The sequence below is a fragment of the Pelophylax lessonae genome (assembly GCF_965119305.1).
Source record: "Pelophylax lessonae genome assembly, chromosome: 5".
Lineage (NCBI taxonomy): Eukaryota > Metazoa > Chordata > Amphibia > Anura > Ranidae > Pelophylax > Pelophylax lessonae.
In genome coordinates this window covers 64,974,371-64,991,954 of record NC_138772.1, presented here as the reverse complement: position 1 = coordinate 64,991,954, position 17,584 = coordinate 64,974,371, and the positions used below count along the sequence as shown (strand labels likewise).

The following is a 17,584-nucleotide window of genomic DNA, read 5'->3' as shown; positions in this document are numbered from 1 at the left end:
CTGTGTTTATCAGCATTGAGGACACCATTGATCCTGCCCAAAGCTCCAACACCTTTTGCAGAAATGCAGCTCCAAACTTGCAAGGAATCTCCATCGTGCTTTACTGTTGCCAGCAGACACTCATTATTGTACACCTCTCCAGTCCTTCACCAACAAACTGCCTCCTGCTACAGCCAAATATTTCACATTTTGACTTCTCAGTCCAGAGCTTCTGCTGACATTTTTCTGCACCCCAGATCCTATTATTTCATGCATAGTTGTGTTGCCTATGGTTGCTTCTATGTCGGAGGATTCTTCAATGAAGGCCACTTCTGGCCAGACTTCTCCAGACAGTCCATGGGTGTATCTGGGTCCCATTGGTTTTCTGTCAGTTCTGTGCTGATGGAACTGCTGGACATCTTCTGATATTGAAGTGAAGGAAGCACGATATGTCTTTCATCTGCTGCATTAAAGTAGAAGTCCATCCTAATACTAAAATCCCTGCATCTATAGACTTTCACGTTCTAACACTAACCTATCTAGCCCTGTAAAGAAAAAAACGGTATACATGCCTTTTTTTTTTTAAGCTGCTCTGACCTGATCCAATGCTGAGCTGTCATCTGCGGCTTCGCTGTGGAAGCGGGTACAGAGGACACATCCGACAATGGAAGTCCCATAGTAAGTCTACGGATGACGTCAATCCCCCATTAATTTCACAGCTGTTGTTGGCTGTGTCCTCTGCAGAGCTTCCGCTGCCAGAGACCAGACCAGATCGACTTCTAAGGTACGTATACTGATTTCTTTACAGAGCTAGATAGGTTAGTGTTAGATCGTGGAGGTCTATAGATGCAAGGACTTTAGTTTTAGGGTGGACTATGTCTATGGTCCTCAATCATTTCTTCGTGCTTCTTCGAAAAAGCTTGAACAGCACATCTTGAAACCTCAGTCTGCTTTGAAATCTTTGCCTACGAGAGACCTTGCTGATGCTGATGCAGTGTAACTGCCTTGTGTCTTTTTGCTGTGCTCAGTCTTGCCATGGTGTATGATCTGCGACATGAAACTGTCTTCCACAGCCTCACCTAAGTAGCAGAGTTTGGCTGTTCCTCACCCAGTTTTAAGCCTCCTACAAGACTGGGTTTTTTTTTTTCAGTTAATGGCTGTACTTTAATCTATATATGAAATTCATACTCATTAGCAGCTGCTTGGTATAATTTAATAATCGTACATTTGACTTTGTGCAAGTGTGCAAAATGATGCTGGTTACTGATTTTATTTTAGCCTTTTCTCCTGTTTGCTCATTTTGCATTTAGTAAATTAATAAAAAAACAAACAATGAAAATAAATATATATTTGGAAAAAGCATTCATACTTTACAGAATTTCTTTACACTTCCCTAAAACTTTTGTACAGTACTATATAGGAATGTCATAAACCATTGTTTTTTCCAATGGTGTTTGTTTTTTTTGTTTTTTTAAACCTATATATTCTTGTATTTTGCATATGACGTCATATGACGTATCCATAGTGCAATTTAAAGTAAATGAAGGTAATCCTTAGAGCAGCCATGGCCAACTAGGGTTCCTCCAAAGGTTGCCTTGACCTGTGGCAGAGTGAACTCCCATTTGATAGTGCCAACACTATTTAGCAAAATTAGCAGCTTGAACTAATTGTCTTCTCAGCTTTTTGGAAGAGTGGTGTTTCTTCTTATTGACCAACAATGAAAGGGAGATTTCCCCCAATGAATTGGCTTTTGGTAAAGGCTCCCCATGACCTGAAAAATGATATTAGTGGTTCTTCTGGGGAAAGAAGAACAAAGTATTACTGCACGTTTTTTCTTTTGTGATAGCGTGGAGGGATTAGCACACCTGTCAGTGCCGGTTCACATTTGTGCGGTTTGCAAGATCGCATGTAATTCGGAGTGCACTGCTCCTAAATTACAAGCGATCTCATGTGCGGAATGCGAGTTCAGCCATACACTTTGTATGGCTAAATTCGCAGCGCATCCGCAGCAAACTCGCACATGAGGCTTTTTTTGAGCCGCATCAGAATCGGATCGCACAGTGGTTCACACTTGTGCGATCCGATTCTGTGCGTATTTGCAGATAGCACTGCGATATGCGATCGCAACTGGGGATGTCGTTAACTTTTAATTGACTCCCCCTGCGTATCGCATATGGCAGTGTGAACTGCCAGATGTGCGGATGCGATGCGGGAACATGCTGCATATTTGCAGCATTCCCGCAATGCACAAGTGTGAACCGGCACTCAGGTATTTATTGCTCATTTGAAAAAAATGCAAAGTAAACCATAATACACCTCGCACCCTTTTTTATGGTGACGTGGCAGCCCCTTGAAAAAGGGGGCATCGTGGCTCTGAAACATGGTGTGTTCCGGTTACAGTTTACTTTTGCATATTTGACCATTGTTCTTGCAATATGACCTCCATTAAAACCGGAGATTAATGGCTGAGCCCTGGCTTTTTCTTCAAATGGTCATTGACTGTCCACACGCTTCAAATTAAGGAAACAAAAAGGGTCGGGTGCTCGATGGATTTGTAGTAATCCTTTTTTTTTTGCTGTCTGTTCCCCCCTTAGGGAGAGTCATTCTTTATATATATATATATATATATATATATATATATATATATATATATATAATATATATATATCCTGTTTACCATTTTCTTTAAGAGTGAAAATAGAAGAAAGTGTCACATTTTGGGTGTTACCATCTCGAACCGGAATAGAGGGGAAATCTTCCAATCGAGGCACTGGTTCTGGTGACCCTGGTGACAACCAGGGATTTTCTAATTTTTTCCAATTTTGGGATTGGAAATTATGGAAATTCTCCCCAATGGGACATAGATGGGGAAAAAATTGATGGGTTAGAACCCTGCCTTACTCCATCCAAGTTCTACTTTAAGAAAGGCTGCCCTGGAATATGAGTGTCTATCATTGCCATGTATTATGTATTATACTATGTACTACTACTCCTACTTCTATGTTCTACTTGTACTATATATTCTTTTAACAGGTGAAGCAGCAGAAAGAAAGCAGCTGGATTGAGCATGATGTGTGGAGAATGGAGATCTACATATGTCTGGGCATTATATCGCTCGCTATTTTAGCCACATTGGCTATCGCATCAATTCCATCAGTCAGCAATTCTTTGTCTTGGCGAGAGTACCAGTTCATACAGGTATGGTTCATTTATTACCCTCCTATCAATAAATCACTGATGTATTGTACAGCACTAAAAATAAGTGAATCCACCTGCAAACCTCCTCCTTTTCCAGCAAACTGAATTTCCAGTTTGCCTTAGAGATAATGTATAGAAGGTTGTACATATTTTGTGTATTTAAAACCTATTTGTACCCGCAAAGATAAAATCAGTCTGTATATGCAGTAAAGCATGCTTGTCATACTAACTGTGGAACCAAAGGGGTAATTCTCTGCATTGTGTAAAAAGGCTGTTTGATCCTGTCTTCCCTGATCCTCCCCTTCTTCCACTGTCCCCAAGCCATCTCCTTCTAAGACTGAGCCTTTGGAGTCACTCTGCACTTGCTTATTTTGGTGAGTATTGCTAAAGTGTGTTTTTTTTTTTTTTTTTTTTTCTTGGGAGGGTGCATGTTTTTAGCACAGGGCCAATCGGCACTGTCCAGACAGAGGGTCAGGGATCATGCAGCCTTATAGGACAGGCAGAGGAGAATAAACTCCTTCTACAAGCTTTAACCAAACACTAATAGTAGTCACAAGACTGCTATAAATTGCTGATGGTAAAAGGTATTTAGCAGTTTATATTTACTAAAATTTCCATGTACTGTGGGAGACCAGATCTAGTGAATGCAGAGTCCTGGGTTTAGTAATACTTTAAGGTGGTTGTAAACCCTTACATATACCCAGTGAAGTGACTCGCCTCAGGTGATTCATAGAGATAAAACAAATCATCCTACATAAGTTGTACCTGTTTATTTGCATTCTTCTCTCCATTCATTCAAAGTCAAGAATTCACAAAGCTTGTTTGAGCTGGCAAAAAAGGGGGGTGGAGAGCCAAAATCAGATTCTGCGGAGCTTAGCGAGGAGAGCTCTGAGAGCTGATTGGAGGAAATGGACACCACACACACCCCTCGCAGAAACAGAGCTGAAATTTAAAAAAATCAAAATTTTTTTTCATCATTTTAGGCCAATATGTATTCTGCCACGTATATTTTTGGCAAAAAAAATCCCAATAAGCATATATTGATTAGTTTGCGCAAAAGTTATCGCGTCTACAAACTAGGGGGTAGCTTTATGTCATTTATATTTATTCAATTTTTTTTTTTTACTAGTAATGGCGGCGATCAGCAATTTTAGCGTGATTGCGACATTGCGGCGGACAGATCAAACCCCTTACTGACACTTTTGAGGGGACCAGAGACAATATTACAGTAATCAGTGCTAAGAATAGAAATGGAAAAGGGGGCGCACTGGCCTAGGGCATTATCCAACAGATTTTTTTAAAGATATAAATAAAATCATGAAGAGGCTCTGAAGAAGGCCAGTCCTTCGAAACGCCTGAGGGGTCTCATCCAGGACCCCCCCCCCTACTCCCAGGTTCTGTGATTTGAGCAACTGATGAGAGATAGCCACACATGTGGCCTGACGAGCGTGGTTTTAACTTATGTTTGTGAGTAGACCTCTTTATGATTTTATTCATGTATTTTAATCAGTTGGATAATGCACTAGGACTGCATTGTCAGGACAACCCCATTCCTAGAGGGCAGCAAAGAGATCATCCATGCTTTTACCAGGCACCTGTGACACTACAGTCAGGTGACTCTAGTGCAGGGGGAGGGTGTTCTTTTCTGTAATTATTGGGGGGGGGGGGTGCTGCACACAGAAGGCTTTTTATCTTAAAGTAATTGGAAAGTCTAATTTTTGTTTTTTTTAAATAATAAACATGTTATACTTGCCTGCTCTATGCAGTTGCTTTTGCACAGGGCAGCCCGTATCATCCTCTTCTCAGGTCTATCTTCGCTGCTCCTAGCCCCTCCCTCCTATCGAGTGCCCCTACAGCAAGCAGCTTGCTATGGGGGCACCCGAGCCGAGCTGTAACTCCGTGTGTCCATTCAGACATGGAGCTGCTGTTCTGCCCCGCCCCTCTCTCTTCTGATTGGCTAACTGACTTTGACAGCCGCGGGTGCCAATGACGCCATGGCTGTATCTCAGCCAATCAGGAGGGAGAGTCCCTGGAGGGCAGAGGGACTCATGGACAGGGAGGGGGCACAGGTAAGTATTAGGGGGCTGAGGAGAGCTGCAGAAGACATTTTATCTTAATGCATAGATTGCATTAAGATTAAAAAAAACCTTCTGACTTTACAACCTCTTTAAAAAGTTTGGAGACCCCCTGTTCTATGCTACAGAATACTAAGAAGAAATGTGACAGCCAGATAACTAGCATTTGTGGAAGTGCCAAAGTCATACTCCAGACACAATCTATTTTTTTTTTGGTGGCTATAAAACCGAAAATATACTTACCGGACGGTAATTTTCAGTTCCTAATGCATAAGCATGACAGCATAAACGTATGGGTATAGGCTCCGCCCCTCGCCCAATCAGAACTGGTTATACTATATAAATAAGTCACCTCCCCCAAGGCGGCATTCTCGTAACTAGACTCAAAAGTGAACCCCCAAGGGAGGGAGCTGTCATGCTTATGCATCAGGAAAGGAAAATTACCGTCAGGTAAGTATAAAATATTCAGTTTTCCTGACACAAGCATGACAGCAAACGCGTATGGGATGTAGCACGTCCAAAAAAAAAAAAACACAAGGGAGGGTATGCTGAAGTATTTTATTCATTGTTAACTTTGGCCAGTACAGAATGACCAAACTCTACAGTAGTTAAGGCTGCTGGATCTACTTTATAGTGAGTCAAAAATATGCTATATGTAGACCATGTTGCGGCTCTACATATTATTTATGGGGATACACCCTTGAATTCTGCCCAGGATGCTGCCAGGCTTCTCGTCGATTGAACTCTAACACTGGTTGGAGGTTCTAAACTTCTTGCCTCATAAGCCCTCTTGGTGGTCTTGACCAGCCACAAAGCCAGTGTTCTGGTAGATGCTGCTAGCCATTTTCTTGTCCCACCTGGGGTGGCGAACAGGTTTTCTGTTCTTCTGAAAGAGGCTGTTCTCTGTATGTATACTTCCAAGATAGACCCGACATCTAACTTGTGTGTCTGATTAGATGTGTCTCTCTGCATTGTTGGGAGAATGAGGTCTTGTTTCTGATGAAATGGTTTGTTTACCTTCGGCAGATGTTGTGGCAGAGTTCTTAATATCACTCTATCCGGTAAGTGGCAACAATAAGGAGGTTTGTATCCTAAGGCTGAATATCTGATATTTTTCTTCCTGATGTAATGGCAGTGAGGAAAATTGCTTTCATCGTTGTATTCCATAAGGTTGCTTGGTCACCTGAAAAAGGAGGTTGGGGCAACATCTGTAATACCACCTGTAAGTCCAACGGATGAACAAACGACCTTCTTTGAGGACAAACTCTACTGCAAGCTTTCAGGAATTGGTGTACTAACTGCTGGGTAGCCCATCTCACCTCTGACAAGGCCGAAAGGGCTGAGACTTGGATTGTAAGTGTGTTTGCCTGTAGGCCTATTTCAAGGTCTGTTTGAAGGAATCCTACCCCCTGTGATTCCCATGGCACTAATTGGTCGAATCCTCTGGAATCTGCAAAGGTGGCAAACTTTTCCTATATCCTTGAGTAGGTACTGTTAATAGTTGCCGCTCTTGCTTTCAGCAAGGTTTCGATAACTAAGGCCGATCACCCTGCCTCCCCTAGCCTTCTCTGAGTGGAGTTCTACTTTGTTCCTGTAGGTATCTAGGATTGCCCCCAGAAACGGCATTCTTTACGTGGGCACTGGTTTACTCTTTTGCCAGTTGATTATCCATCCTAGACTCAGTAGGGTTTGGACCAGAATCTCCCTATGTTCTGTCAGGATTTGCAGGTTTCGGACTACTAGGAGGACATCATCCAAATAGTGGAACACTTGTAGACCTCGTCTGCGCAACATGGCTATGACCGGGAGTAGCACCTTTGGAGAATATCCTTGTGACGTTGACAGGCCAAATGGTGGGCAGATGAATTGAAAATGGTATTCCATTATCGCAACACGTAAATATGTGACATTGTTGATGAACTGGGACATGTAAGTAGGCATCGTTCAAATCTAAAGATCACATCCACTCCCCCGTCTGATGGTTTGTATGACTGACTGCAGCCACTCCATTCGAAAGCTTTGCACTTGGATGTACTTGTTCAATTTCCGAAGGTCTAATACTGGTCTTAGATTGCCTGCTTTTTTCTTTATTAAGCAAAGAGAATAGAATCTTTGATTTCTTTCTCACATAGTGACTGGTTCTATGGCTCTTTTTTTGTAGGAGCAATTGAACATATTCGAACAATATCTGTATCTTCTGTCGACACTGATGCCCCGTACACACGTGCAGATTATCTGAAGACTTTTGTCTTCAGATTTACCTTTTCTATGTAGTGCAAGGGCCTGCCGGATTGCATACAAATTGAAAGTGTTTAGGTTTGACCTCATATTATATGGTTTTGGTAAGTCTACAGACAAAAGTCTTCAGATAATCTGCACGTGTGTACGGGGCATAAGAGAGCTTTGTGCAGGTAAAGTGGGGAGCCTTCGGGAGAGCCACAAACTCCCAGTGATGACCTTCCTGGATTATCTTTAAGGCCCAAGGGTCCGTGATTTGATCCGACCAGACCAGCGCAAATTGGCATAGTCTGCTACCAACTGGACCAGTCTGGACAGAGGGACCTTCAAAAGGGTTTCTGCGTCGTGCTCTGTCTTGATTTATTCAACCAAACCCCTGATGTCTGGGGGTTCTTCCACCCTCTTTTGGTATCTTTGTTTATTCTAAAGGATCTTGTGTCCCTTATCTTACCCGTAAATTATCTCCTTTCTGGCTGGCGCTGGCGTCTGTGTCTCAAATCTTGGGGAATCAACCCTGACAAACCTTCATAATAGCAGTTTCCAATTTGCTGCCAAACATGGCTGCTCAGTCAAAGGAGGTATGGCACCAGTTGGATTTTGACAATCCGTCTGCCGTCCATGGCTTGAGCCATAATGCTCTTCTCGCCATCCCTGATAGCATTACTCTGGCTGAACACTGCAGTGTGTCGATCCCCGTTTCACCTACAAAATCGCCCGCCAGTTTGATCTTGTTCAGTATTTTCAGTACTGAGGCACTTCCTGTCTCTGCGGATAACTCTGCTTCTGCGCAGTCTGCCCAGTTGTTATTGCCTTGGTTGCTGATGTCATTGCCAGTGATGGCTTGCAGGCACTTCCTGCTGATGTATATATTTTCTTTAGCTCTATAATCTATCTTTCTTTCTGAAACATCTTTGAAGGAAACTGCATCATCCATAGGTAATGTGACCAGTCTGGCCAATCTAATGACGGCTGCATCCACTAGTAGGGGCACCACTAGTACATGTACTTCTTCCTTGAAGGGATACATCTTCTCAAATCTGTTGGATAAGGATGGTTTTCTGTCTGTCTTCTTTCACTCATCATAGACCATATCCTTCACCTCCTCAATCAACGGAAAAGGGTACCAACCTTTAATTGTGGATAATATTTTCTAGTTTTTACGGGTTGTGTGATTTCCTCCTCCCATTCAAGAGCTTCTCTTATTGCTCTTACCAGGTGAAGTCGAAACCGCCAGACAACTCTTCTTCTACTGGGGACTCCTCTCCCCACCCTGGTGATGGTTCCCTTTAAAAGAGATTTTTTTTTTTTTAAAGCCCGTAGCGTGTGAAACACACTCAAAAGACTTCACCCGGTGCATAAAAAAGTGCACACACACAAACGTGAGGAGAGATTTTCTGAGCTAATGGTGGGCTTGCCCCCGCTGTCTCTGGTTGGCTGGTTTTGACCGCCATTTCTTGTAGGGAATCCTTATCTGTTTATTTAATTAGGGAGATCATATCTGCCTTTTCTGCTTCCTTATCTGTTCCTGCTTCTAGCAGACAAGACTGATAAAATCTTCCTAGGTAATGCCTTTAGGCCATAGCCCAAACATTGATCCTCCGCCCCTTCCTCTGTGTTTCCACCATTGCTTGCCAGCCTTCTCGGGCTTTTGAATGGCTTGCATCCATAGAAGGGCTTCTGTCTGCATGTCATTAGGGACGGTGCTGGCGGTGAGGGCTAGAAAGAGATTAAAATTTCATTAGCCATGCTACTTACCTGACCCTCACCTTTATATTGTGTGGATGGTCTCTGTGAGAGCTCATGGTATGCCTTTTAAGAATCTGCAACAAACAGTTGTATTAAACATACTTTCTCTTACGTCCTCCGACAGTCGCCGCCTCTTCATATTCGTCACATATGGGGTATTAGACTTTGCTCCGAAGGAGTAGCTAGGCAACAGAATATGTTAACAATAAAGCTTTAACATATCCCACCCTCAAGGGGTGGTCCCCTCAGTCAATACCCTCCTACTTCCTGCAACCATATCTCAGTTTTAATGTCTAGCTTGTCAGGAGTGGCTGGCTCTCTCTGTGCTGGGACTTTCTGTCCCAGACTCTTTCTTCTTTTTAATATTTTGTTTGAGTTTTTCTCTCTACCTTTTATTAGCTGTTATTTTGTCAGCGTTAGTTAGTTCTTCGGACGAAGAGGATCATGCGGACTGGGTCTCGGGCTGATCCCCCTGGTCGCAGGTCGTGGGTCAGTGGCTTCCCAGTCTGCCATCGAGCGTTCAGCCAGGTAACGCTCCTGGCATAGTGAACGACCCATCCCTGTTCGGTGCAGGGATGATTGGTGAGGTGGCTACCTCACTGGACGCTGTGCGGTTTCTTAACCCCCATTTTGTGCGTCTTGAATTGCGACTCTCCCTGCCTCATGTGCAGCGGCTTGTTCGCCTGTGCGGGTCCCCCACGCCATGTGAGGTAAGTGTATTTATGTGGGGACCTGTCTGTCTGGGGGGGTGTCAGTCTGGGACTGTGTAACCTGCCTCTATTCACACTGCTTGTCTCCCTATCTCTCGGCTGCATGCTGTGGGCTGCAAGGGGGGGGGGGGGAGCTGTATGACACTGTGTGTGTCAGGCTGGGCAGTGTGAGAGCTGTGTGCTGTGGGGCATGTTTTTTCTTGGCATGTTTGGGCATATACAGCGATCGCTGCGGCGATCTAACATGTATCCTTATGTTGGATTGTAATGTGTGTTTTAATGCACTGTGGAGCGGCGTTTTCGGCGCCAAACGACGCCATTTTGCCTGCACCCGCTCCGGCCGCATGGTTTACATGCATGGCGGCCATTTTCTTGTAGCCTCCATAGGCTTACATAGAGCGCCCTGGCAGCATCACTTCCTCTTTCCAGGAACACCGATCGAGGCAGCAGCGGCGGCGAGGGTCTCCTCAGGTTTTATCCTTCTGTTCTTGCTATCCATTGCCTGTGTTCAGTTTGCATATTCCCTGTGGGGGTCTCATTGTGCTTGAGTGTGGTGCGGTGGGCTGCGCTTGCCGCGCTTGCTAAAAAGGGGCAGTTAACCCTTGGTTGTCTGGCATTACAGGGGCAATGGATTCTCAGGAGGGCAAATTTCCTACAGTATTGGTGAAAAGCCAGGGGACCGCTGTTTCCCCCCCAGGGGGGGATTTAGCCACTATTGTGGCTGGCCTTGCTGCTCAGGTGCAAATGCTGGTGGCTGCTCAATCTACTAAACGGCCCAGAGTTGCTCTGTCCTCTGATTCTGAGGGTGAAGGTGATGGGGCTGTTCTGGCAGGGACCTCCTTATCGGGGTCCCGCTCCTCTCTTGATCTAGTGGGGTCTGAGGTGGAGGCTGAAGTTGAGGGGGTCGATAATTCTCCCCCTGGCTCGCCTGAAGAGCTTGCAATCATGGATGAGTTGATTGCTTCCATTAAGCAAACGCTGCGTTTGCAGGACGAAGTGTGTCCCCCCGCTGCCTTGGCGGCTTATGGGACGCAGAGAAAACGCAGGACGCCGCAGGTTTTTCCCTGCAATGCTGATTTTCAGCGCGCTGTTAAGGATCAATGGCGCGATCTGCGCAAACCTTTTGCGGTACCAAGTAAATTCAAGCTGCGTTATCCTTTTTCGCCTGCCACTGATGAACGGTGGTGTGTGCCTCCACCAGTGGATCATGCAATTGCGGTTTTGAACAAAGCCACTGCGATTCCTGCAGAGGGTTCCCCTGTTTTCCGTGATGCCACGGATAGGAGACTGGAGTCTCTTGCCCGTCATACTTATTCTGTTACGGGTTCTATGCTTAAGGCTCTGTTTGCTTCTCTCATGGCGGCCCAGGCGATCGCAAGTTGGACGCAGATGCTTAGGCGCGTCCTAGTGGCCGATTCGGCCTCGGCGGCGACCCTGGATATGGTGGATCAGATCCACCAGGGTGTCATGTATCTGTGTGATGCGGACCTGGACTTGATTCCGTTGGCTGCACGTGTGCACAGCGTGGCGGTGTTGTCTCGCCGCCTGGTTTGGTTAAAATGTTGGTCGGTGGACCAATCTTCACGTAAGACCTTAGCCAATCTGCCTTATGATGGGTCTCGCCTTTTTGGGGAGTCCCTGGATGTGTTGATTAAGGGGATCACCGGGGGTAAGAGCACTCTCTTGCCCCATTTCCCCAAGGCTAAGGGGGCTTCTGGGAAGAAGCATGCAAATTTTCGGCCCCCTCAGGGGTCCTTTCGTGCCTTTCGGCCGCACTACAAGGGCAAACCGTTCAAAGGTCAAGGCTCTCAGAAGAAGCCCTGGTCTGGGAAACAGAAGTCCGGCCAATCCGGACCTGCAGCCCATAACAGTTCGGCCTGAAGGGGCGCCCTCACCCAGTTTTGGGGTGGGGGGACGCTTGCTCGGTTTTCTTCAGCCCTGGTTGGCCCGTGTGCGGGACAGATGGGTTCTGGAAATCATTCGATCTGGTTAGAAGATCGAGTTTCTCTCTCGGCCGGAGAGCAGATTTTTTTCCCTCAAATCTTCAACTGTCTCCAGAGCGCCTGCGGGACCTGCACCTGGCGGTGCGGGACCTGAGGGCTCAGGGAGTGGTGGTCCCGGTGCCTCATCGGGACAGGTTTCGGGGGTTTTATTCCAATCTGTTCACCGTGCCCAGAAAGGAGGGCAAGGTTCGTCCGATTCTGGACTTGAAGGCTCTGAACCGCTCTGTGCGGGTTCGCAAGTTCCGCATGGAATCCCTGCGGTCGGTGGTGGCTGCCCTGGTTCCGGGGGAATTCATGGCCTCCATCGATTTGAAGGATGCGTACCTTCACATCCCCATATTCGAGGGTCATCAGAGGTACCTTCGATTTGCCATTGCGGAGGATCACTACCAGTTCGTGGCGTTGCCCTTTGGTCTCGCCTCGGCTCCGCGGGTCTTCACCAAGGTGCTTGCACCGGTTCTGGCATTATTGAGGGCCCAGGGCATTTCTGTCCTGGGGTATCTGGACGACATTCTGGTTCGGTCTGCGACCAGACAGGGTCTGGAGGAGGACCAGTCTGTCACAATGCAAACTCTGCAGGAGTTTGGTTGGACGATAAATTTTCCAAAGTCGACACTGAGTCCGTCGGTTCGTCTCCCCTATCTGGGAATGATACTGGACTCGGTGCAGGCGAAGGTCTTCCTGCCGGAAGACAAACTCAGGACTCTCCGGGAGGAAGTCAGGTCCCTCAGGGACGTTCCGAACTCGTCTCTGCGGACGTGTATGAGATGTCTGGGATTGATGGTCTCGGCCTTCGAGGCGATTCCTTTCGCACAGTTTCACACGCGGGGTCTCCAAGCGGAGATCCTGTCCAGGTGGGACGGGCGACCTCAATCTCTGGATCTTCAAATATCGTTGAGTCTTCGCATCAGGGAAAACCTTCTGTGGTGGCTCCAGTCCCCGTTGGTGTCCGGGGGCAAGTCGTTTCGTCCGATCTCGTGGACGGTGATCACCACGGATGCCAGCCTGTCGGGCTGGGGTGGAGTTCTGGGCGTTCTGTCCGCTCAGGGGACTTGGTCGGAGGGGGAGTCTTCCCTTCCGATCAACATTCTGGAATTGCGTGCGATAAGGCTCTGTCTTCATCGCTGGACGGACCGGCTGCAGGGTTGCCCGGTTCGGGTGCAGACGGACAATGCCACGGTGGTGGCCTACATCAACCACCAAGGGGGCACCAGGAGTGCCCGAGCGGCTCGAAGTGGCCGACATTCTGTCTTGGGCCGAGACTCATGTCCCGGCGATAACGGCGGTTCACATTCCGGGAGTGGAGAACTGGCAGGCGGACTATCTGAGTCGCCAGACCCTGGATCAGGGGGAATGGTCTCTCCATCCGGCTGTCTTCCAGACGTTGTGCGCGAAGTGGGGTCTTCCAGAAGTGGACCTGTTCGCGTCTCGCCTCAACAACAAGGTGAAGAGGTTCGTGGCAAGGACGCGCGACCCTCGGGCAGACGCGTCGGACGCGTTAGTGGCCCCGTGGCATCAGTACAGGCTGATGTACGCGTTTCCACCGATTCAGTTGCTGTCCAGGTTCCTTCGCAGGTTACACTCGGAACGCAACACGGTGATTCTTGTGGCACCGGACTGGCCTCGCCGGTCCTGGTACGCAGACCTCGTGAATCTGGCGGTCGACGCCCCGTGGCGTCTGCCTCTTCGAGACGATCTACTGTCTCAAGGACCGATATACCATCCTGCGTTACAGTCGCTGGCTTTGACGGCCTGGCTGTTGAAACCGAGGTCCTGAAGGAGAGGGTCTCTCTCCGGAGGTCGTTCATACTTTAATCAACGCGAGGAAGTCTTCCTCGGGGAAGGTTTATTACCGTACTTGGAAGGCCTATTTTGCCTGGTGTGAGTCCAGGGGGTTTTCACCCCGCACGTACTCGGTGTCCCGTGTGCTGTCTTTCCTTCAAACGGGTGTTGATCAGCGTTTGGCGCTGGCTACGATAAAGGGTCAGGTGTCTGCTCTGGCCGTTCTGTTTCAACGTCCCGTGGCTTCCAATCCTTTGGTTGGCACCTTTGTTCAGGGTGTGCGGCATCTGGTTCCCCCGAGGCGGGATCCTCTGCCCCCTTGGGACTTGAATCTCGTTCTCTCTGTGTTACAACGTGCTCCTTTTGAACAGATCAGGGAGATCTCGTTGTCTATGTTGTCCAAAAAGGTCGCCTTTTTGGTGGCGATCACTTCGGCTCGCAGAGTGTCGGAACTGGCGGCTTTGTCCTGCAAGTCTCCGTACCTGGTTATTCATTTGGATAAGGTGGTCTTGCGACCTAATCCTTCTTTTCTGCCGAAACGAGTTTCGGAATTCCATCTTAATGAGGATATTGTCTTGCCTTCGTTGTGCACGAAGCCTAAACATCCAAAGGAGGTGAGATTGCACTCTCTGGATGTTGTTCGGGCGATAAGGGTTTACCTTAAATCGACTGAGTCTTTTCGAAAGACGGACTCCTTGTTTGTTCTTCCAGAGGGTCCTCGGAAGGGCATGGCGGCTTCGGCCTCTACCATCGCCAAATGGATCAGGCAGACCATTGAACAGGCCTATGCCTTGCAGGGGAAGGTTCCCCCTGTGCCTGTGAAGGCGCACTCTACTAGATCTCTGAGTACGTCTTGGGCCTGTCGTCATGGGGCTTCTGTAGCCCAGGTGTGTAAGGCGGCGACTTGGTCGACCGTGCACACTTTCACAAAATTCTACAAAGTAGATGTTCAGGCATCGGCAGATGCTTCCTTTGGCCGCAAGGTTCTTAGTGCGGCTGTTCCCTAGGGTCCCTTGTTGGGGACTCCTGGCTGTTGGGATAAGTTTTGTATCCCCTGGTTTTTTGTCTTTTCCTGGGTTGTTGCTCCTGTTGAGCACTTATTTTTGCTGTTGCCCAGCTGGTTTCCTTCCTTTGGTAAGGTTCCTTTCTTTGATGTGGAGACTGCGTTGCCTTTCGGCGCGGATGCGTTTCCCACCCCTCATGTTTGCACTGCTTTGGGACGTCCCCATATGTGACGAATATGAAGAGGCGGCGACTGTCGGAGGACGTAAGAGAAAACTGAATTTTTGTAAAATCTTACCTGTAAAATTCCTTTCTCTGAGTCCTCCGACAGTCGCCGCCCCCGCCCCTCTTTTGGGGTTTGATTGTATACTCTACTGCTATTCCACTAAAACTGAGATATGGTTGCAGGAAGTAGGAGGGTATTGACTGAGGGGACCACCCCTTGAGGGTGGGATATGTTAAAGCTTTATTGTTAACATATTCTGTTGCCTAGCTACTCCTTCGGAGCAAAGTCTAATACCCCATATGTGACGAATATGAAGAGGCGGCGACTGTCGGAGGACTCAGAGAAAGGAATTTTACAGGTAAGATTTTACAAAAATTCCGTTATCTCCACTCCTGCATGTAATCAATAGGACATGTCTTACCTCCACAGGAGCTCTGAACAGGAATGGCACAAGACTGGCACAATCTGTTCAAACAAGGAAGATTCTTACAACCTGTATACCACACATTTTATGCTACCCAGCAACCCTGGATCCTCTCCCCTTACCTGGCCTTCACAGCTTGCACCTTCTCCTGTCTTATGCACCTGGTTTGTCTTGTATTCCCCACTATCAAAGGGGGGAGAGGGGGGCCTGCCCCCTCTCCAGGTGTCCCCCAATTGCTGCCTGAGCGTCTCCCAGAGCTTTCCGGGCCACCAACGGCAAACCGCAAGTCACCTGTCGCCATCTTGGTGCACCTCTGCCGACCGGAAGTCCTCTGGCCATCATTTTGGATTAGGTAGCCTGCAGCACGGCCGCTGGGAGTCACTGGACACCATCTTTGAAATGGGCAGCTTTCCTGCTTGACAGTCGTTTGCGGGCTGCTTGGTATTTAAACCCCCAAACAGCACATTCACGACCCCAGCAGCCTGAGGGAACCTTGCCGCTATGGAGAGCCAGGAAGAAGCAGAGAGAAACCCATGTCACCGGAGGAGTTCCTTACCTGTCCCCAGAAACCAGTATCCTACCCCCAGTGCCTGGACCTGGAGGAGGGTTCCCTCGTATAGGCAGTTTACACGCGAACAGAGGGAACTTTGACACAGGAGAGGCTGAACCTGTGCAGCTGGCCAAATGAATCTGGCAAGGTAAGGTCAAAAATTAAAAATCTTCTTTTCATAGTAATAACCGGTTGAGCATTTGAGGAACAAAAAGACTGGCGTCTTGTGGGAGGCGACTCGTTTATATAGTATAACCAGTCCTGATTGGGCGAGGGGTGGAGTCTATACCCATATGTGTATGCTGTCATGCTTCTGTAAAGAAAGCTGAAAATCCCCTACTATTGTAGATTTTCTGGCCAGATATTTCTTGGCAGCGCTTTTTTCCAGGTGCTGCAAGATTGAATCCGCATAAGTCACGTGTTTTGTGCAGATCACTGTCTATTGATGGAGAGTTCTGGCTTTTTATCATTTTATTTTCCAGCGATGCATACTAGATGAACACAGTGTACTATAGCCGGAAGGGTGTACTGCCATTCATTACTAATATGAACCTTTATTTCTAAATGCATTTACTAGGCTTGCATTAAAATAAAATTTTTAAGGTGGATCTTCTTCTATAAAATGCAAATGAATACATAGCTCCCAACTGTCCCTAATTTTGAGGAACGGACCCTGATTTGGCACAAAGTTCCTCTGTCCCTCTTTCCTCCTCATTTGTCTCTCATTTTGGTCTGATCTATATAGTTTTATATAAAATGCACTTATTATCTTTAACCTCCTCACATCCGCGCTACAGCCTATATACGGCTGCAGCGCGGACTCGAATTTTCGGGAGGCCGTTTTTAAACGGCCTCCAGTGACACGCCCCCCCGCGCGCTCCTGCGAGCACGCAGCGGGGAGAATCTGTGTCGGCCGTGTCCCTTGGACACGGCCGATCACAGATCGTGGTGAATGGCCAATCACAGCGGCCATTCACCACGTGATCAAGCCGTCCAATGAGAGATGATCTCATATGTAAACATATGAGATCATCTCTCATCGCCGGCGCTCCTTCCTCACACAGACACTGCAGTGTGAGGAAGGAGGGGGAGCCGACAGCCGCTGGGGACACAGAGACATGTAATCAGGGCACTGATCACCAGTGCCCTGATTACTGAAGGTAAAAAAAACACACACATTGCCCCCCCATCAGTGCCCACCATCAGTGCCCCCATCAATGCCCACAATCAGTGCCCATAGTGCTGCCAGTCAGTGCCCATCAGTGCCTGCTCATCTAGGCACTGATGAGCACTGACTGGCAGCACTATGGGCACTGAGTGTGGGCACTGATGGTGCTGCCCATCAGTGCTCATCAGTGCCGCCCATCAGTGCTCATCAGTGCCACCCGTTAGTGTCCATCAGTGCCACCTCTCAGTGCCCAGCAGTGCCACCTCTCAGTACCCAGCAGTGCCACCTCTCAGTGCCTATCAGTGCCACCTCTCAGTGCCCAGCAGTGCCACCTCTCAGTACCCAGCAGTGCCACCTCTCAGTGCCGCCTATCAGTGCCGCCTATCAGTGCTCATCAGTGCGGCATATTAGTACCTCCTCATCAGTGCCCATAAGTGCCACCTCATCAGTGCCCATAAGTGCCACCTCATCAGTGCCCATAAG

The 17,584-nt window shown here is 47.8% G+C and overlaps 1 protein-coding gene across 2 annotated transcripts in view; it reads left to right on the top strand.

The window, feature by feature from the left end:
- Positions 1–17,584, top strand: part of STEAP1 (STEAP family member 1) — a 47,600-nt gene that overhangs the window by 20,702 nt on the left and 9,314 nt on the right. For both annotated transcript variants that reach the window (XM_082259366.1, XM_082259365.1), the window contains one exon: positions 3,013–3,177. In XM_082259366.1, the coding sequence (XP_082115492.1) occupies positions 3,013–3,177 (165 nt within the window). The remainder of the gene's footprint in view (positions 1–3,012; positions 3,178–17,584) is intronic.